The 22004-nt window shown below is 43.1% G+C and overlaps 1 protein-coding gene across 1 annotated transcript; it reads left to right on the top strand.

The window, feature by feature from the left end:
- The first annotated feature begins 252 nt into the window (after nucleotides 1-252).
- On the top strand, nucleotides 253-21701 carry LOC128325075 (probable E3 ubiquitin-protein ligase makorin-1). The gene is made up of 8 exons (XM_053250486.1): nucleotides 253-763; nucleotides 6687-6806; nucleotides 13463-13779; nucleotides 14486-14589; nucleotides 16818-17023; nucleotides 18918-19028; nucleotides 19196-19340; nucleotides 20700-21701. The coding sequence occupies exons 1-8, from the start codon at nucleotides 705-707 to the stop codon at nucleotides 20847-20849; spliced, it is 1212 nt and encodes a 403-aa protein (XP_053106461.1). The 5' UTR covers nucleotides 253-704; the 3' UTR covers nucleotides 20850-21701.
- The last annotated feature ends 303 nt before the right edge of the window (nucleotides 21702-22004 follow it).

Here is a 22004-nt window from a genome sequence, read left to right as displayed (position 1 = left end):
TTGGGTTTCTCCCCAACTTTTTCTACAGGAGGAGAAAAATGTATACAAGAAAATTCCATTGCCTGCAATCCTAAACATTTTGAGAATAATCTGGACTGAGTTAGTCACGCCTAACTTAAACCCCATTCATTGTCTAAGTGGGTCTTAGTCATGATTTAGTGTGGATCCTGTCCGTTAAGCAGAAGCAAATGTCTGCACAGACGTGTTTAGGCTGCGCAGCGCGTGGGGCTCCCTTCCTCCGAGTAAATACTATTAGGCTTGTATGATCCTGGCGCTGCAAAGTTTCCACCCGGCCCTTTTCCAGGCGACCCCCGCTTAATTGCGTAGAAGGCACACAGTCTTGACGCCGTTGTTGTTTTATTTTTCTTCTGTGGCATCGACCGAACGAAGACACTGAACACACTTAAAATAAGAGGGCACCAGAAGCCATGGAGTGAGCATTGAACAGTCAGAAGGACGGTTGCGGAGCCCGCCCACCTCCTGCCTGGGCAACGCACCTTCCAGATGAGATGGTGGTGGGAGGAGAGAGTGTGTCCCTTTCAAATTCAAGCCGCTCCATTTCAGTGCCTGATGGGACGCTGGGTGTGTCCGTCTTCCCTTCTCCAATGAGCTCGTCGGTTTCCAAACCACACCCCTGCCATAAATATTTCGGGAGGCAGGCAAGAGAGTAAACTACGTTTAGGAGTGGAGTTGCTGCTGCTGCGATGGAGTCCTGGTTTTCGGTAGGAGGAGGCGCCCGCCAGACCAGCAGGGTTCCGTGCAGGTAGGGCGTTTAGATGTTGCTTGCAAAGAAAAAGAGGAAGGGGGCCGTGTTTCCTCCATCCGATCAGCGGTCTAAAGCTGCAGCGGGGCCCATGTGCACTTTGATGGCAACGTAACTCGAAAGTGGAAGTCTCTCCCCCGCCCCCGGTGGGGAGGGCCTGTTACTTACGCGCTACTAAATAACTGGCTGGGGCAAGGAGTCAGAACAAAGTCTGGAAAAATGATTCAGCAGCAGTACTGTTTTGCCCCACTGTCTGACTCTGAGTGATTTCCTTCCCGGACAAACTTCTGTGATCTCGTTTTTGTTTTTATTGACATCATATCCTATAGAGCCTGTGGCACGCCGAGAACGGTTGTTATCTGGCGCACACCCAGTTTGTGCTATGCGAAAAGTGCTGGAAGTCCCGAGCGTAAGCTCAAGCTAATTTAAGACTGCAATGTTATGCAGTCTTACCTAAGAGGAAGCCCCGTTGGAGTGGGACTTTCGAGAAAACATGCGTACGATTGCGCTGTGAATCCGGATTAGTTACCTTCTACTGCTGTGCCCGCAGTCGGGTTATCCGAAAGCCGTCCTACCCATCCTTGTGGGCAAGTGAGGGACTCTAATGCGCTTCCGGGCATGGTTTCAGTTGTAGCCACGCACAACAAGATCACGCCCTTGGTCTTTGAAACAAAAACATCTGAGATGGCCTCCTTCCCCATCCATCTTGTAAAAGCCTGTCGGGATGGACAAACACACCAATAAGTGCTCTGTTCATTCTTAAAGGAAATCAGGAGGAGATGGCTAAATTTCTGAGGAGGAAGTAACTTTCCAGTGGCTATGTTCCTTTGTTAAGGGAACTCGAGAAGCTTACAGTATTTCTAGTAGAATTGCCAACGTTTGCTTTCTTAGACACTTCCCCCTGGGATGAGTGTAGGGCAGAAGCCTTACAATAGCACCCCAAAGGAAAACAGTGGAACTTTAGACTATCTGGATTAACAAATATTGCAACTGGTAATCTGCAAGATGACAGCTACAGTGTTGGACCATAAACTGGCTGAGAGGCAAACCAAAATTCCAAAAAGAAATTGAGAAATTTATTTACCACCAATTCTGCTGCTGCTTAATTAGTGTATGAATGGTAGTGGCTAACTTGACAATCTAAACAGCATATATGTTTTCTAGTGCTTTAATAATGTGGGTTTCAGTCCCTGCTTCAGTTAATATGCGTTACCACTTACAAATGCTCTTTCCAGTTAAAATGCCACCACACCTCCAGATAGTGCAGGCAAAAGCAGTTTTTCCATTGTCTGCCCAGGTTTGCCTCCAAGACTAGCTGAGGGTATCCAGTCATGATGACATGCTGGTTGACAATGTGCAAACTGCATTATTTGCCCTGCCCACCCCACAATCATTTCTTTAATCTTTAAGTGTTAGGTTGAAAATTGAAATGCACAGTCTTCCCCCAACTTCATTAGTTTCATGGGAGACCAGACTTGGAGAGTGATGGGGAGAATAGTGAAGGAAATGACCATGCTACAGATACAATTTTTACTTTAATCCAAGACTGTTCCTTCCAAGTTCTTTGATGTTGTAGGGGTGGGCAGGGTCATCTTAAATTGAGAGTCCTCTATCTTTCAGGTAAATAGAAGTATAGCCTGTATTTAATCTCTCTCTTTTAAGTGTGGGGGTCACACTCTGTAGAGTCCTCTTCGGATAAATCATATGGGCAAAATACTACTTTAAAGTATTTTAGATAAATACCTGAGCAAATGTATTTTATATATATAATACTTGTTAAACAACCAATACAGATACAAAATTGTATTTTAAAATACTATGTCTGAAAAAAAGGAAACAATTTTGAGACGTTTATTATTTATCTGAACTTGTTTCCATTTCCTTTAAGCAATACAAGTTTTTCAAAGATTAAATCACTCAAGTTGTGTTTTTTCTGGGGCTGTGAATCATCATCATCATCATTTACATTTATTTCTTGGTTCTTCCTCCAAGGAGCCCAGAGGAGTACAGGTCGAGAATCCTTTATCCTTGGGACCAGAGGTGTTCTGGATTTTGGATTTTTCTGGATTTTGGAATATTTTCATAAATGAGCTATCTTGGGCAGGAAAGGTTACTGGTGTGTTTTTTTTAAGGTTTTATTTAATATACTATACCCCTCCTTCCCCTCTCTCAGAACGGCTTGAGAAGCGTGTGAGTGGCAGTGCGATCCCATTCACAAAACTGGCTTGACTCTGCCCTGAAGGAGGGCTCTTCTCGTTGCTGAAGCCAGCATTACTCTCTTTTTCTTCTCATCTATTCCTGTTTGTTCCTGTTTATTCTGCTAGATCTTTACTCATTTGTGTGCCCTTTTATCTCCTAAACTCTTATGTATATATACCTTTTTAAAAAAACACCTTCTTTCTTCTTCCCCCCTCCTCCCCTCACTTCCCTTCCCTCCTGTTGGGAGCGAAGCTTGAGAAGGCAGTAAACAAAAGGCAGATAGTAATCCTTATCTCTTCTCCTCAGGCTTTGCTATTGAGTTGAGGAATCAAGGGCCGTATTCCTCCTGCAGACTGGAGGAGGTTGAAGCTACTAGCATTTTCTCTCTCTCTGTGTGTCATGTCCGGATTTTGGAGCTTTCCGGATTTCAGAAGTCCAGATAAAGGATTCCCGACCTGTACTACATGCTTAAGTTTCTCCTCACAACAACCCTGTGAAGTAGATTAGGCTGAGAGAGAAGTGACTGGCCCAGAGTCACCCAGCAAGTATCATGGCTGAATGGGGATTTTAACTCGGGTCTTCCGTATCCTAGTCCAGCACTCTAACCACTACATCATGCTGGCTCCCAGCAAAGGAAAATAACTGTTCTATGGGATCACTTGATGTATCTTTAAAAATAGCCATTGGACAATGGGATACCCATCCAACATAATAATGTACTTGGATTTGTCCTGCAAAAACTGGAATTTTTCCAGCTTTTTAAAGAATCAGATCAATAATTCCGAAACATAATACCCTGTTTCTTTTTGCTATGTTTCTCCATTCTCACCACACTCTGGGTTTTTGTAGGCTTTTTTGGGGGGGGGGGCGTTGGGACAAAATATACACAAAGTATGTCAATAGAAATCAAAACACAACTGGATGTATCCAGTGTTAATCAAGCTTAGAGTAAACCCACTGAAATAATTTAAACTTAGTCATGACAAAGGCTGCAATCCAATAGCTGTGGTATAGTGAAATGAGCAGGAAGTTGTATTTATGGTGAAGCAATCATATGGGGAGAATTCCTTGTTACCCCAGTTAATCCACTCCCCACTTCTCCATACCATTCCTGAAGCACTGAGAGCAATTTTTTTTGGAGGAGGGGCTTACAAGAGTGATTCAGAAGGATTCCCCTAAACCCAAACTGTTGCTCTGTAAGAAAGTTTCTAGTTCATATATAAATCAAAAGGATTTATTTGCATATCCTACAAATAAAAAAATAAAGAAGATTCTAACTGCCCCATAAGCCAATGTGGTGTAATGATTAGGTTGTTGGTTGAGGACTAGGAGACCCAGGTTGAAGCACTCAGATCACTGGGTGATTTTGGCCACTTACTATTTCCCAGCCAAGTCTACCTCAAAGGATTGCTGTGAGGATAAAATGGAGGAAAACAAATTTTGGATACTGTTCATGGAGTCATTTGTGCCTGTGAGGCAGTCTCTCTCTCTCTCTCTCTCACTCACTCACTCTGTGTGACCAACTTTACAGACTCTTGTGAGGTAAAAGGTGGCTTTTAAAACTTTATAAGCTTCTAATCCAGTCTAAGCAAGCATGGCTGCTTGATTGCTTCCATTGTTCTGTGTGTCCCACAGTGATGATAGAGGCTGTTTTAATGATCAGCCTAGTCTGTGCAGTCTGACTCCCTTACTAAGCCTGGCTCTTAGCTGAGGTTAAGGGTGCAAGGCTGCCAGGTGTTGTGTGCCTCCTTTGGCATTGTGGGATATGTGATGACCGGAACGAGTTCTGGCCTCATATTGCAATCAGAACACAAAGCTCTCTAAAGGTAAATTTCAATCAGAGTATGCTAATGCTTGGTTTCACAGAGAGGAAAGACATTTGCTACCATTAGTCAGCCACAATAAACAATATGGGACACAGACAGGGAGATATTTGTAAACTATTCTGCAAAACAACCTTCCTAAACCTTAGGCAAGTTGCAAATTTACACAGAGATTGGACCAGAAGAACTTCAGCCTCATCAGGTCAGGTTTCTAGTTGCAGCTAGAGGGAGAGAAACTTTAAAGCAAGCAAACTGTGTGGTAGGGAGTTCTCTTGCATCCATTTCCCCCCCAGGGGTGAGGGAGCTGCTCCCTTTGCCCCCTACCCATGGATTCCCATTTTACCCTCATTTATTCTATTCACAGGGACATTCTCTCTCTCTCTTTTTCCTCCTTTGATTTTCAGACTTGGCTGGCTGACAAGTCAGCAGCTGCGCAGCAGAGTAAAACAATTCAGACTTCAGGGGCAGAGGGAGGAAAAGAGTGAGTGAGTGTGTATATATATATATACACGTGTGTGTGTGTGTGTGTGTGTGTGTGTGTGTGTTTGTTTGGAAGCCAGTCTGTTGGAGGTTGTTAATTTTTACCCCCAGTGGGTAAAATAGCAGAGCACTAAGGAATGAGCACACACTCCAGTTACAGAGTAGGTAGCAGAGGATGTTTTAGTTGTTGCAGCTATTTAGAGAAAGCACATGAAGATTCTTGTAGAACTAAATACTAAGTGTTTATTGGTTAAGTACACTTGGATAGGAAAGACCTAAACCTAATCTAAAGGGCTACATAATGAATAGGTAAGGAGGGAGAGAGATGTCTCTCTTTTCTCTAGGAGGAAAGGAAGGATTGTTGTGACTCAGCACAGGAAGTGCAGAAGAGTCAGATCAGGGGTCATAGAGTAGAGACGGGTAGAACAGTTAAGGAGACACTTACTCACTATCTCTACTCCCAATGCCCCTAGTGGTAATTAGGACAGTTGGTGCAAAAGGTAGATGCACTGGAACTCCATCTCCAACACTGTTTACAATAAAAAGGCAGCTTTTGAAGCAAGAAAGCAAAGCAATGATTAACTGAGATGTATTTTAAAAGTACAAAATACATGAGCAAATGTATTTGAGATACAAAACACAAAAGTATTGAAAATACTTAATTTAAATACATGTATTTTAGATATGCCCATCTGTGGGATAAATTCAGTACCTATGTTCATGGAGGAGGAATTGGCTAAGAGAGCTCCACTGCTACCAAAGTTTTCATATGGTGATGTTTTCATATGGTGAAAGGTTGAAAGATGAAGGGGCTATTTCCTTGAGTGTACAACTTCATAAAAAATGCAGCTATGAAAAAAATGTGGGAAAAGATGTTCCATTGAAGGCTAAAATGGAATTCAAATAGAATGCATCTGGTCACAATGACACCAGAAATGCAGTTCCAATTCCTGTTGAGCTGTGATTGGAAATCCAGCTTCTTGCATGGCCACCAAACTTTAAATTCTAACACTTTGGATACAGACCCAGTGCATTTTTTTTTAAAAGAATCTCATCCAAGGGCTAACTGAGGAACATTTTCAAGGGAAGATGAGATTGGGATGTAATGTTTAAGTGACTGAATGGCTTCTGCTTGTGTGCTTGGTCATGCAGGGCAATAGATAAAGGTGGGAACTAATATAACCAGTTCATAAGTGCTAACAGAGTATGGTACTGTCAATATTCTAATGCTGTCTTGCATTGTTATGTCAGTTTAATATAACCCATTTTTAAATCCCCATAGTGCATGGCTTGTGAAACGCGACCTATGATGGAAATGAGTTTGCAACTCCTATTTGTCACATTGATTTTAGTGGGACTCTGCCATCCAGATACTGCCTTTTTCCCCCCTAGTACAAATGCTGCTTTTACTTTATATTCAGGAACTTTGCCCGTGGAAATTGCAGATGGGGTCAGAACTGCCGATTCTCCCATGACAGGAAGTCAACCCAGATCTGCAGGTATTTCCAGAATGGGTTCTGTGGCTATGGTGACCGCTGCAGGTAAGTACTTCTCTGTTTGTTCTCTCCAGGCCATGGGGGGGGCGATGGGAGTTGTAGTCTAACAACAACTGGGAACTCAAGGTAGGGAACTCTTGCCTTAGTATTAGGCATCCCATTCCCAAAGTTAATCAAGGAAAAAGGGGATTCTGTGATGTCTAATAACCCAATGCTGTAGGAGGGAGAAGAATGTGGTTCGCAGATCTTCTTGTCCATCTCTGAATGTTCTAATAGCGAGGACCTAGTAGGAGTATTTATAATTTTATTGGAACATAGGAAGCTGCCATATACCGAGTCAGACCATTGGTCTATCTAGCTTAATATTGTCTTCACAGACTGGCAGAGGCTTCTCCAAGGTTGCAGGCAGGAATCTCTCTCAGCCCTATCTTGGAGAAGCCAGGGAGGGAACTTGAAAGCTTCTGCTCTTCCCAGAGTGGCTCCATCCCCTGAGGGGATTTATTTATTTATTTATTTTTACATTTTATATCCCACTCTTTCTCCAAGGAGCCCAGAGCAGTGTAGTTTCTCCTCACAACAACCCTGTGAAGTAGGTTAGTCTGAGAGGGAAGTGACTGGCCCAGAGTCACCCAGCAAGTTTCATGGCTGAATGGGGATTTGAACTCGGGTCTCCCCGGTCCTAGTCCAGCACTCTAACCACTGCACCACGCTGGCTGGAATATCTTACAGTGCGCACACTTCTAGTCTCCTATTTGCAACCTGAGTGGACCCTACTTAGCTAAGGGGACAAGTCATGCTTGCTACCACAAGACCAGCTCTCCTCTCCATTCCTTGTGAGGGAAAGCTTTTATCCAGCAGCAGTGGCAGTGTCTCTGGTTTTGTAATCTCTGGATTGGCTGTAGTGTTTGGGGTAGGTAAACTAGCTGTGCAAACCTTCTGGCTTTAGCTATTATTCTGTTCTTGCCTCCAAGTGCATCTGTGTGCTTGAGATGGTTAGTCTTGGTTTCTAGCACAACCATAATAGCCACCAGCCTAGGCTGCTTTTAAAGAAGAGATTAGCTAACGTCTTTGAGAATAAATCTATCCATAGCTCTTGTACACGGCCATTAGGTAGAGCCCCCATATTGCTAGAAGCAGAGAGAAGAGCACTGTACATTCCATAACTGGTCCAGCAGGCTTCTTTCAAAACCACCAGCTGGACCAACCTGAATGTTTTTCACTTATACCTTGTTGAGATCCAGTTTCTAGTGCCAAATCCAATCTTAGACAATTATTGGCTATTAAACTTATTGATTTAAGGATAGTAGAACTTATTTTCTGCTTCAGTTCATGTTAGGGTTTTACAAAGTTTTGACATGCCTGATATCCCTAAGCTTTTAAGCAGAAAAGGGGAATTTGAGATTTTTCCAATAAGTTTGCATGAGTTTTAAAATTAAGCTTTTGATTCTTATGATGAGGTGCCCAATGTCCCCCACCTTCTCTTTGGGATTCAGAAGATTGTCTCATCAGTTGTTCTGACCAGATGAAACTGTTGAGTGCACCACAACTTCTAAGTACCTATACAGGCTAGCCATGATCCTCATGTATGTATGTATGTATGTATTTCATTTATATCCCACTCTTTCTCCAAGGAGCCCAGAGCGGTGTAGTTTCTTTTCACAACAACCCTGTGAAGTAGGTTAGGCTCAGAGAGAAGTGACTGGCCCAGAGTCACCCAGCTAGTATCATGGATGAATGAGGATTTGAATTCAGGTCTCCCTGGTCCTAGTCCAGCACTCTCACCACTACACCACGCTGGCTCTCATGTTAAACTCTCTAAGCAGGTTTGTTTTGCTGAGCCCCTTGTGAAGGCTGTGGGTTTTTTTGATGACTCGGTTGCTCCCTAGGCAAAGAAGCACCTTTCAAAGTGGTGATTCTCATATTTAGGGATAATTGCTTTCCCTGTACTATTCAACCCCAGCACAGCATTCTTTCAGTGGTCATTGCCGATGTCTATCTGGTATTTTTAGTCTGTGAGACAGGGAACCATATTATTATCAAATAGTAACTTTTTGTTGAAAAGCAGTATATAAATAGTAGTTGCTTGAACATCTTAATGAATTTCTATCTCTAATACAGAGGGATCTACAATACTTGATAGGTTGCATTATCTTGAGATCGGATTGTCCGTACTGGCTGTTGCTCCAACAGATGTTTGCTCTGCAGATCAAGCTAACTGAGAGCCCATATCATCTTTTCATAAAAATGCAGAAACTAGGTACTTAGATCCTGAGGTTATTCCAGCCCTTGATTCTCACCTTTATAGTTACTCTTTGCTTTCATCAGAACTTATTGTGTAAGCACATAATAGTATTTTATGGCTATACAACTCTTGCTTCCAGGAAATTCCTTCCATAAGTTTCCTTCCATAAGTTGCAATCTAACAAAGATTGAGTAGAGTATTGACTTTTTCATTCCCAGGCATTGGACTCCCTGGCTTCTCTTCCTGACCGCAATTCAAATCCCATGGTGGGATCCAGTAATATGGTTCTGACTGGCAATGGTAGCACTTTTAAAAAGAATGACATTTCTAAAAATGGTTATCATTTTTTTCAGACTGACCTTCTCTGACTCTAGGTAATTCCTAACCAGGGATCGTTTACTGGAATACTGCAGGTTGGATGTGAGTGGCTGGTTTCTACAGCTACCATGTATTCAGAACCCTGCTGGCATTCTAAACAAAACCTCTCACTTGAAAAGATTTTGCAAGGAGAGGAGAGCTGGTCTTGTGGTAGCAAGCATGACTTGTCCCCTTAGCTAAGCAGGGTCCACCCTCATTGTATATGAAAGGGAGACTAGAAGTGTGAGCACTGTAAGATATTCCCCTTAGGGGATGGAGCCGCTTTGGGAAGAGCAGAAGGTTCCAGGTTCCCTCCCTGGCTTCTCCAAGGTAGGGCTGAGAGAGAGTCCTGCCTGCAACCTTGGAGAAGCCACTGCCAGTCTGTGAAGACAATACTGAGCTAGATAGACCAATAAATAGACTTAGTATATGGCAGCTTCTTATGTACAGTAACGCTATAGTGGCTGGTTTTTTTTAGGGTCTAGACTTTCTACCATGTATTGGATGGAAATAGATATGGGGTTGGGAATTCGTTCAGCTTTTTAGAATATCCAAAGACCTTAAAACTTCATCTCTGAAATCTTGTGTTACAATGGCCCTATATGGTAGATCAGTGTTGGCCCTGGATTGCAGATGGTATGTCTGAGAGAACAATGGGCTTGATAAAGCCTGCTTACCTAATGGCTTATGTAAACCAGGAACTTTCCAGGTTGTATTCTTGATCCGTGTACTGCAGGATTTAGACTTTCTTTTTTAAAATTTCTTTTATACATAAGAATAGCCCTGCTGGATCAGGCCAAGGCCCATCTGGTCCAGTATCCTATTTCACACAGTGGTCTACCAGATGTCGCGGAGGAGCCCATAGCAAGAGGTGAGGGCATGCCCTCTCTCTTGCTGCTGTTCCCCTGCAACTGGTATTTAGAAGCATCTTGTCTCTTGAGACTGCAGGTGGCCTATAGCCACCAGACTAGTAGCTATTGATAGACCTGTCCTCCATGAATTTGTCTAATCCCCCTTTAAAGTCATCCAAGCTAGTGGCTATCACCACATGCTGTAGCAGAGAATTCCATGGATTATTACGCACTGTGCAAAAAAGTACTTAGTTTTGTGGGCCCTAAATTTACTGGCCTTCAGTTCCATGGGATGACCCTTTTAGTTCTAGTGTTCTGAGAGGGGGAGAAAAAATTCTGTCCACTCTCCCTACTCCCTATATAATTTTATACACCTCTATCATGTCTCCCTATAGTCACCTCTTTTCCAAAGTAAAGAGCCCCAGATGCTGTAGCCTTGCCTCATAAGGAAGGTGCTCCAGGTGGTTGCCCTCTTCTGCACCTTTTCTGGGGCTACAATAGCCTCCTTAAGATACAGTGACCAGAACTCTACACAGCACTCGAAATGTGGCTGCACCATAGATTTGTATAAGGGCATTAGAATATTGGCATTTTTATTTTCAATCCCCTTCCTAATGATCCTTAGCATGGAATTTGACTTTTTCACAGCTGCTGCACACAGAGTTGCTCGCTCTCCTGATCATTCACTGATAGCTCAGATCCCATCAGTGTGTATATATATTGGGGTTTTTTTGCCCCATTATGCATCACTTTACACTCTAACTGCATTTGCCATTTTGTCACTCACTCATGCAGTTTGGAGAGATCCTTTTGGAGCTCCTCACAATCTGCTTTGGATTTCACTACCCTAAATAGTTTAGTGTCATCTGCAGATTTGGCCATTTCACTGCTTACCCGACTTCTAGATCACTTAGGAACAAGTTAAAGATCACTGGTCCCAATACAGATCCCTGGGGGAGCCCACATCTTACTTCCCTCCATTGTGAAAACTGTCAATTTATTCCTACCCTCTGTTTCCTGTCCTTCAACCAGTTACCAGTCCACACATGAACCTGTCCCCTTTTCCCTGACTAAGTTTACTCAAGAGCCATGTGTGGGGAACTTTGTCAAAAGCTTTTTGTACATCCAAGTATACTATGTTGACAAGATCACCTTTAACCACATGCTATTGTTTAACCTTTTAATGTTTTAACCTTTTTAAAATTTTGTTGAAAACCTCCCAAAGACTTATGTTTTCGGTGGTATACAAATAAATATTGACACTCCCAAAGAACTTCAAAGTGAGGCAAGACTTGCCTTTGCGGAAGCCATGCTGGTTCTCCTTCAGCATGTTCGGCTCTTCTATGTGTTTAATAATAACAGTTTTGTCCTTAAGTACACTTTCCATCAATGTACCTAGCACAGAAGTTAAGCTAATCTGCCTGTAGTTTTCTGGCAGTGCTCACTCTCATTAAAAAAATAAATAAATCTGTGCACAGAATGTGTGGTGTTCTGGGTGGCAGTATCAATGCAGTGTGTGCACATGTGCATTCAGAATGGGACCTTCCTGATTCAACCTGAGCAGGATCTAAAATTAACTGAGTGGACATTAAAAAACTTGTGTGTATGTGCACGTCAGTGCCTGCTGGATTCCTTTTTGAAAATCAGAGTTACATTAGCTACTTTCCAGTCCTCTGAGCCTAACTGCAGGGACAAGTTACATATTTTTTCTAGGAGATAAGTTCACATTTGAGTTCCTTCAGTACTCTCGGGTAGATGACATCTGGCCCTGAAGAGTTAACTTTTAGTTTTTCAAGATAGTTTAGAACGTCCTCTCTAGACACCTCAAATTGGCCCATTTCTTCAGCCTCCAAGCTTGAGAAGCTCTATTCCAGAGCAGGGATATGGTCAGTGGTCAGTAACTTCTGCTGTGAAGACAGATGCAAAGAACTCATTCAGCTTCTTTTCAGTCTCATCCTCTTATTAATCCCTTTCATGCCCTCATCTAAGGGTCCAATCGCCTCCCTGGCAGGTTTTCTGCTTCTGTTCAAAGAAGTTTTTGTTATTCCCCTTGACATTTGTAACTATATGCTCAAACTATTTTTTAATTCCTCATTGTCTCCTTGCATTTGTTTTGGCAGAGTTCTGTTCCCTTCATTTGGGCAGGACTTCCATTTTCTGAAGGAAGTCTTCCCTTTTATAGCATCTCTGATGCTACTTGTTAGCCATGCTGGTGTTGTCCTGAAGGTGGTACCTTTCCTCCTGTACTTGGTGGTACCATCTTGGTGGTACCTTTCTTGATATACATTCCAACTGAGTTTCAATTGTGGCTTTGAATAACTTTCATGCTTTCTGGAGTGATTTGACCCTCCTGGCTTTCCCTTTCAACCTCCTTTTCACCAGGCCCCTCATTTTTGAGAAGTTTCCTCTTCTGAAGTCTGTCTGTGTTGGACTTCCTTGGCAATGCTCCACTCGCATATAAGCTGAATTGGATTGTACAATGTTTCCTGTTCCCCAATGGGTCTACAACTGTGACATCTTGCACCAGATCCTGGGCACCACTCAGGATTAAGTCCAAGGTTGACTTCTCTCTGGGTTGGTTCCACGGCCAACTGTTATAAAGCAGTCATTTAGCATGTCTAGAAATTTGGCCTCTCCGCCAGTACTGGCGCGTGAATCTGCCCAATCTCTGTGAGTGTAATTGAAGTTGCCCATTATTACAGCTCTGTCTCTTTGATGCCTCTCTGATTTTTTTCTCCAACTCTAGGTCACTCAATACATATATACAAACAAACAAAGCTCCTAAAAGATAAAGTTGTGCCCTCAGGTCAGTGTCGACTCTTGACCACAAAGCCATGTGCTTTTCTTTGGTAGAATACAGGAGGGGTTTACCATTGCCTCCTCCAGCACAGTATGAGAGGATGCCTTTCAACATCTTCCTACATCGCTGCTGCCTGATGTAGGTGTTTCCCATAGTCTGGGAAACATACCAGCGGGGATTCAAACCAACAACCTCTTGCTCCCAAGGCAAGTTACTTTCCCACTGCGTCATTAGGTGGCACAAAGATCAAATTCTGTCTCTAGCACTTTTTAAATTGGCTATTATAGACAAATGCTGCAGCTCCAGATGGCAGGTGTTGTCATTCACAAAGAATAGTGGTTCCTGTTTGATAGCTTGAGCCATGAGTGAATACTGCTAGATATTTCTCAGTTAAAGGAAAACTTTGCTTGGAATGCTGTAAATGAGACCGTATCCCTATTCAATCTCTCAGCTACCAGCATATCTCGGAAGCACCAGCCTCATTCAGATGTGGTTCAGAGTCTGCCTTCCATGGAGGCACAACGTTGCCACTAAATCGCCGGGGCTCAGAGCCAGCCATCTTGCCAGAGGCTTCAGGAAGGAGCTGGGGAGGAACCAGACGTGGCTCTGAACCAGCTGTCTCAAGCATGACACAGCTACAGATGAACTTTGGAAGGATGAGCATGAACTTTGAGGAGGAAGATGAAGAGAAGGAAAAGGTCATTGCTGCTTGGCAGCCACCTAATTGGGCCCTAAGCAAAGAATTTGTCCCACAGCAGGCCCTTTCAGGTAAGTTCTTGGTATTCTTAATCCAGAGAGACTCCTGTTTGCTAGCTGGGCTCTTGAGTTTTGGTTTTATCTCCTGCAATTAAGAGAAGATAATGTGGGTGGGGTGGTGGTAGTAAGTAGAGCATTCAGAAGACAAGTTGGGATCCAAATGCTAACTACAGTGACAAAGCTTGATATTCATTCATAGCACTGTCCTATTTGGTTTGGAAGTAAGTGTTCAGGTATAGCATTGCAACCTCAAACTTGGTTAGTGCTGGTCTGTCTTGGGTTCACAAACTCTGGTTTTTCAGTGGCCCATGTTATCATATACTTCTACTCCTCAAGCCTGCATCTCCCTGTCATTTATAGTAACTTTTTCATAAATCTGTATCAGAGTGACTTGATAAATTAAGATAATGGGATTTGGATGTCCAGTGTAGCCAAGAAGGCAATTAAATTTCACTTGAGTCTCATCCATCCATCCTGAGAGCACTTGGTGTTCTTTAAACAATACCCTGGCTATGTGGGAGCTATTGCTATGTGAGAAACTCCTGCATGGCTAGGGTAACATTCAGATATCTGACACAGGCCACTTCTGTGATTCAGTGCACACTATGGAATTGGCCTACATGGCTGGATTTTTAAGTTTCCCAAACTACTCCCATGCATTTGGAGTGGATTGGTAGCAAAGTGATCTGTCTGTCTTAGCTGCATTTCTGCTGGTCAGATTCCAGATCCCATGAACGGATACTTGATGCCACATTCTTAGCACCAGAAGACACACCCACCAAGGAGGCTGCTTCTGCTTCTCTGGTCCCAGAGGAGCCAAAGGTAAACATGATATATGAAGGATAATGCCATTAAGAATTTCATTTGGGTTATCTTGAGTTGTTAAAGTGTTACTTCAGGAAAATGGGTAGACAACCTTTGGCACTCCAGCTGTTGCTGAACTACAACTCCCATCATCCCCAGCCACAAACCTTTTGCCACTGTTTTGCTACCAAATGGAATTTGTAGGCCAGTATGTTAGTACAGTACTGCATGGAACCCTAATCCATGCTTTAGTAAGTAAAGTGTGCCATCAAGTCAATTTTGACTCCTGGCGCCCACAGAGCCCTGTGGTTTTCTTTGGTAGAATACAGGAGGGGTGTACCATTGCCTCTTCCTGCGCAATATGAGATGATGCCTTTCCATATCTTCCTATATCGCCGCTGCCCGATATAGGTGTTTCCCATAGTCTGGGAAACATACCAGCAGGGATTCGAACTGGCAACCTTCTGCTTGTTAGTCAAGCATTTCCCCGCAGTGCCACTTAAGGTGAATCCATGCTTTAGGATACATATAAATGAATAGTTCCTACAGAGGGAAATGTAGAAAAGGAGAATGGTTTGTTTAGATCAGTACAATGGCTAGAAACAGTTAATACGGGTGGACCTCATTATCCACGGGGGTTCCATTCCTGCAGATTACTGCGGGTAACAAAACTGCGGATGAGTAATTGAGTATGGAGACGCAAGTGTTAGGTTCCCAGACTCAACCCCCTCCCCAGTTGCAAAAATGGGTCAAATAGTGCCCTGCCGTGCTTCGCAAATCTCCTGGCATACAGCAATGCCCCCCAAAAGTCACAAATGGTCCGAAAAAGTCACAGATTTTTTCCAGAGTTTTTTTTTTGGTCTAAATGAGCCACAAAATGGTGACCAGAAATGGCCTCCCTGGTCATTTATGGCCTTTTAGGAACCGCAGATACATCATTTTTAATGCTTTCATATCTGTGGATGAGGTTGGGTGTCTGTTTGACACTTGCAGATACATGAAAGTGTGAATAGTGGTTCCGCGTATAACGAGGTTTGTCTGTATATCTTTTTTAAAGCTAGCTGGTCTCCCAAGGTATGGTGCAAAAATCTAGTTGCTCTGGTGCCTTTCAAATTTGTCCTGGCAACCCATCTGACACCTATTGGGTTTGAGGACAAGTTGGTTGAAGGGCTGCAAAGGAATGCTGCTTGGCTTCCAGTATGTTGCATACTGGCTCTTTCTCTTCCCTTCTTGAGCAACGTCTTCCTTGCCCCTTGACGATGTGGAGTGACATGCACTCTTCCACTTTTTTTCTCACTGCTGCCCACATCAGATCTGTCTGTTATGAAGAAACTGGTAAGCACTCTTTAATGGCTGTGAACAAGGCATGCTCAGCAGTCTTAGAAGATGGAAGGATGGGAAAGGGAACAGACTGAGGGAGAAGTAAAGGAGGGGAAAGGGCAGAAAAATAAGTAGGGAAGGAAGACTAGAAGAAGAAATGCTGAAGGAATCTGTGTAACGAGACAGTGAAGGATTGTAAGGAGGAACTGAGGAAAGTTGATCTGATATGTCAGTTTTGGGTGGTATACAAATGTGTTAAATAAAATGTGTTAAATGCAAATGTTAGATAAATAAATGATATGGAAGAAGATGAAGGCAGAGAAACTGGCCAAATTCTTGCTCATGTACTGAACTGTGTTAGCATCTTAAAAACATAACTTTTGAAAAGGCTGAACTGCATTGGTTCCATCATAGGGCTCATGCTTTCTGTTCCACAATCTAGGGGTGGATTTCAAATATTGCCTTGTTGATTTTGGGGACTGCAAACCCTGTTGAAGACTGGTAGCTTTTATCACTTTGGGCATTCCAAGCATGGCTCCTGAAGTCTGTGTGTGTCGAAATAAATTGGGGGAACTTCCATGATCCTCCTGGCAGAAACTTAGTTTCCCTCAACTTTCAGATTACTTCAGCAAGGTCTGAGACATGAACTTTGGGAGGCAATGGCACAGAAAAATGACATTGGGAGTTATGAAATGAGGACGTTGTACAGGACACTATCTCTCTCTCACCTTATTGTACTACCCAAATTATCTTTTGAGCATCCAATAAACAATCACAGGTTCTTTCACTTTAAATGGTTAAAGATTTGCAGAAAGGCAAGCTCTGCTGCATGGAACAAGTACAGATATGAGATTGCCAAGATATTAATAGTAGGGCAGCAAGTGCTTTTAGAAAGTACTAACCAGCTGTGATGTTCCCCTTTTTAGGCAGCTGGTGGTCTGGGAGCAACAGCTGCTGAAGTGGTAGAGAAGAGTGAGGATATGGTATGTGGCATTTGCATGGACAAAATCTGTGAGAAGACTTTGCCTGAAGAACGTCTCTTTGGTATTCTTCCAAACTGCTCCCATGCTTATTGTGTTGGCTGCATTCGGAGGTGGCGGAAAAGCCGGGATTTTCAAAATGCAGTGATAAAGTAAGTATTCTACAGTGACCGCTTTCCTAATGCTTGTATAAAAATAGATCTTCTGGCATCTTTCTACTTGAAATGTGTACAATTGTATGAATCTTACCAGCTTTGCAGAAGTAGTCTGGTCCCTTTTTAAGCTGTGTTGCTTAACATTTCTAGGAGATGGCCTCTTTTTACAACAATATAAATATTTGTATTTGCTGTCCTGGATATTGTTGAAAGACTAGGATACAGAAATGATTAATGAAAGCCAACTCTTGGGTTCTGTCTACTATGCCCTAGACCAGGGGGTCCCAATGGGTTTTTAGTTCCAGGATAGAGAACTGGGATTGAATCCTGTTAGTCTATCTTAAACACTGGTTAACTGGGGCAGTTAACTGCATTCTGCATTCTGTCCTTTGAACTCGCTAATCCTGATAAACCTTTTAACCAGGATCCTTGGGATTGTGTGAACACAGCCTAAAACAGCTTATGAGTAACTTAGTGTAGATGTGAACTAGTGACTGGAGTCACCAGTTTCATAACAGAAGTGTGTGCACACGTGCTCGCTCTCTCTCTCTGTCAAATCTGAGGTACCCAAACTGAAAGTTCAATAGAAAGGGCACACTTGTGTTAAAGAAAAGCAAAAGTTGGAAACCACTGCTCAAGAGACAGAATTTGAGGCAAAGCCTTCTAGCTAAGAGCAAGCTCAATTCTCTAAAGTTTCCATGAAGTCTATGGGACAAAGTTGGCTGCAGACTGCTGAGAGCAAAACCTGTTCCACACAACATAACAAAAATATTACACATGGAGTTTAGCCTCAGCAGTGTCCTTGAAGGCACATCTTTACATACTCAGCTATGAATACGTCAAAGTAAGTTCTGTACTTGAAGTATTATAGGCATAAGCCATTCTCCCAACACTGGGTGGCCTTGTCTATTTCCAGAGGGTCTGAGGTGCAAGACCTTCCTTGCAGTAATCAAAGATCACATGATGCTCTACCACTGTGTTATGGCCCTACCCCAAAGTACACATGTGAGTCTGTTCAGCAAAGTTTTAACCCTTTTGCATTTCCCCAAACAATACTTGTCATGGGTTCATAAAAGCAAACATGAGTACCCCCCCGCAAGAAAAAAAGAATAATAGTTGGGCAACCTGAACATGGCTTGTCTTGTAATCAGATAGGTCTTGTATATCAATTGAACATGCACTTCTTAGTTGGCTTACAGTACTGGTGGGTTTTTGCATGACTTCTTTTTAGCCTACTTAAGGAAGTGCACTTCTTTACACAATGCTTAATTTGTTTGTGGAATTCACTTTTGCAGGATGTTGTGATGGCCACCAGTTTAGGTGGCCTTTAAAAAGGGGTTTGATAAAGTGGTTGCATCAATAGCGATTTGCTGTGATGGCTATATAGAACCTCCATGATCAGAGGCAGGATATCAGTTGGCAGAGGCAAACAGCAGGGCTGGGCTGTTCATATAGCCTGCTCGTGTGAGCAGACTATAAACATGTTTCTGTGCTCCAATCCACATTTGGGGCTAGGGGCTGCTCAACTTTATACATACAGTATTCAGACACATGAGGCCTTTCTTTTATTTGCTGGGGAGGGATGCAGACTATTCTTGCTCTGGGAAAGCTAAAAATGGCTTCTAGACATAGATCACCAGATCCAGTTCTATAGGGAAGATGGATTTATGTGTATGCAGACACAATCCCTGTTCTCTATCATGGTATATATGAAGTAGCTGTCGGTCTCAGCTGATTTTGGTTGTGTCACTATTGCAACAACAGCTGATCCCAAGATTAAGCTTTGGATGCAACTGATCTTGATTTTCAAACTCCTTACAGTGAAGGGACATGTCAGATTAAAGGGTCAGATGAATTGTGAACTTACTTTTTCTCAATATCTATTCTTTAGAGGCTGCCCACAGTGCAGAGTCACTTCAAGTTACTATATCCCCAACAAATATTGGGTCTCCAATACAGAGGAGAAGGAGAAACTGATTGAGACTTTCAAGGCACGGACTGGGTAAGTGATACTTCAGCAGAAGTCCTCTGCCTGTAATGCTGTTCAGGGTTATATATCATGGCCTTCTGCATAGTGCTTAGACAATTGAGGGTTAACTGCAGATAAATGTTCTTTGGTAGAAATGACCTGCTTTCACTTGGATCTAACTACTTTCTTCATCCTTCCAGCAAAATAAGATGTAAATTCTTTGTCCGGAGCAATGGTCATTGCCCCTTTAAATCAGAGTGCATCTATCGCCATGAGCTTCCTGCAGGCCAGGTCCCCACTGCACGACCACGATACAGACCCGACCGACAGAGGCGACGACCTGTTGTAAGTAAAATTACCATGATGATGATGATCAAGAAAGCAAACTGTTTAATCTGGTAACTGAGCAGTAGAATGTTATACCCAGGGCTTGCTCAAGATACTCTACTGCCCAAAGTTTCTTCCCATCACATTCCCTAACAAAGTTGCAGGGGAAACTTACACTGGTATCTCCTTAAAATGCTTCCCAAGCAACTGCTTTAGCAGTCAGGCTGGACTTAGTAATTCCTTCTTATCAAGCTGGTGCCAAAATGATGCTTTATACATCAATTTTTAAAAATTATTTTTATTGCCAATATCAATCCATGATTGTAAAACATTTATACCTATTTTAGATACATATATAAAAATTACATCATATCTATAAGACATGCATATTACAAAAAGCTGTGCACTTACTACATCTTGCCATTACCAGATGAAATATATCATCTGATACTCTGATGGTTCTCAGTTTTTGAAGTAGTCTTTATAATCCACCACTTTCAAAATATACTTAATTGGTTGCAGGTGGCAGGAGAGCTGGTCTTGTAGTAGCAAGTGTGAATTGTCGCCTTTGCTAAGCAGGGCCCTCTTGGTTTGCATTTGAATGGGAGACTGCATGTGAAGCACTGTAAGAGATTCACCTTAGGGGATGGGGGTTGGTCTGGCAAGAGCATTGGAAGCTTCCAATAGGGATGTGCACAAACCTGTTAGGCATTCTATTCTTAGAACGCCAAACAGGTTCGGAACCCCTACGTTTGAATGTGGGGGCGGGGGCCTCTTTAAGGCGTGAGGAGGGTGCTCTTACCTCCCCTGCCATGCTTCCCCCTCCAGCACAGCGTTAGAAATCACTGGTGCGGTGCAGCTGTATTCCCTCTTGCTCCCCCAGTCAGCATGAAATGATGTGCGCATGCCACTTCTGGTATTACACTGACCGGGGTGGCAAGAGGGAATACAGCCATCCCGCGCCAGTGATTTTTAATGCTGTGCTGGAAGGGGAAGCATGGCAGAGGAGGTAAGAGCACCCTCCTCACGCCTTAAAGAGACTCCCTCCTGCCTCCCCGGGTTTGCATGGAACCAGTTCCGTGCACACGCCTAGTTTCCAAGTTACCTCCCTGACATCTCCCAAGAGGAAACCCCTGCCTGTAACCTTGGAGAAGCTGCTGCTAGTCTGTGTAGACAATACTGAGCTAGATGGACCAATGGTCTGACTTGGTAGAAGGCAGCTTCCTCTGTTTTCAGATGGCAACAGGCCAAGTTGGTGCTCTTCATTTGGTAGACGTGGTTCTCCTGTCTGGCAAAACCTGCCTGTGCTCTCAACATAAATCTGTATGCTGAAAGATGTGTGGTGATTTAACATGTTTCTTGTTTCCCATATTACAGGTCTATAACCCATCTCCATCTGACAGCTCAGATGAGGATGACGACGACGACGACGACATGTACCTTCTCCAGTGGGCTCTTACCTTTGCACTGTTACATAATTTTGACTATTCAGACTTTCTTCTCTCAGATACAAGTGATTCTGACTAGATTATGACTGCTCATCAGAGGCTATATAGCTGGTTCTGGGAACAGTCTTAATGACATTTGAAGTTGCAGCTTTGGGGAGGATGGGTGTGGGGATGAAAGATGCTTTAACTCCTAATTAACTTAATGGCTCTTAGTTGTCTGGCAAGTCTTGTAGTATTTGGTTGGAAACCAGAGCTAGGTGAATATAGTGCAACAACCCATTCCATGTTGGGGAAAGTTTCCTGATTCACAGGGCAAAATGTTATCACCACTGCCAGCACTTGGCATCTTAAACCTCACGAATTGCACTATCCCTTGCTCACCTCTGTCTCCCTATCTCCTCCCCATATGCAATATTGAGGTTCAGATATACTGCTAAACAGCTATTAAAACATGGTTTAGCATCCATTATTTGAATCTGGCCCATATCTCACAATTGGATTTCCCAGCATGGGATCCATGAAGGGCCTTCCAGCTGCCTCTTCTAGGAGGGTGCCAAGTTTTTATGGTACTCAGATGGCATACTTTGGAGAGGCTGAGTGTTCAGTTCATGCTGCTGCTTCTATCCTCAGGAAGATAGGTTTGCTGTGCTGTTAGCTGCAGCAAGCAATACCTGTGTTGTGCTGTTGTATAGCAGTGCTGTCAGATGTCTACAGTAGGCTTAGGGGATGGGGGGGTGTATGAGGTGGGATGAGTTTAAACCAAGTCTTGAATTTTTTTATTGATACCATGATCAACTAGTATTGGTGGCTTATTAATGCAAGTTGTTGGGCCCTGATCTTTAGGCTCTGGGGTCAGCAAGCCACTTCTATATCTCTTTTTAACTCTAGAAGCATCTGGAGAGTGTCAAATAAAATGAACTTTGAAAATGTAGCTATACAGAGTCTCTTCTTCTTGCTATTGCTAATGACTTGTTTAGATCTGTATGATGCAGTACAATAGAGGTTTCAAGTAGCAGTATGGACAATAATGCACAACTGGGATTTTTCCAATGTCTGGCAGTATTGCTATCTCTTCTCCCCATTGCTTCCAGCACTGGAATGTACATGTTGCAAGCACTGTGGTTGGACATGGTTCATTAAAGGCAATACTTAACTGAGGCCTGTCATTATTTTGGCAGCTTGTAAAGAAGGCACCAGGGTGTGTAAGGGTATTGCAACAAACCTATGCATGCTA

Source organism: Hemicordylus capensis, chromosome 4 (genome assembly GCF_027244095.1).
Source record: "Hemicordylus capensis ecotype Gifberg chromosome 4, rHemCap1.1.pri, whole genome shotgun sequence".
Taxonomy (NCBI): domain Eukaryota; kingdom Metazoa; phylum Chordata; class Lepidosauria; order Squamata; family Cordylidae; genus Hemicordylus; species Hemicordylus capensis.
This window is presented reverse-complemented; position numbering and strand designations above follow the sequence as displayed.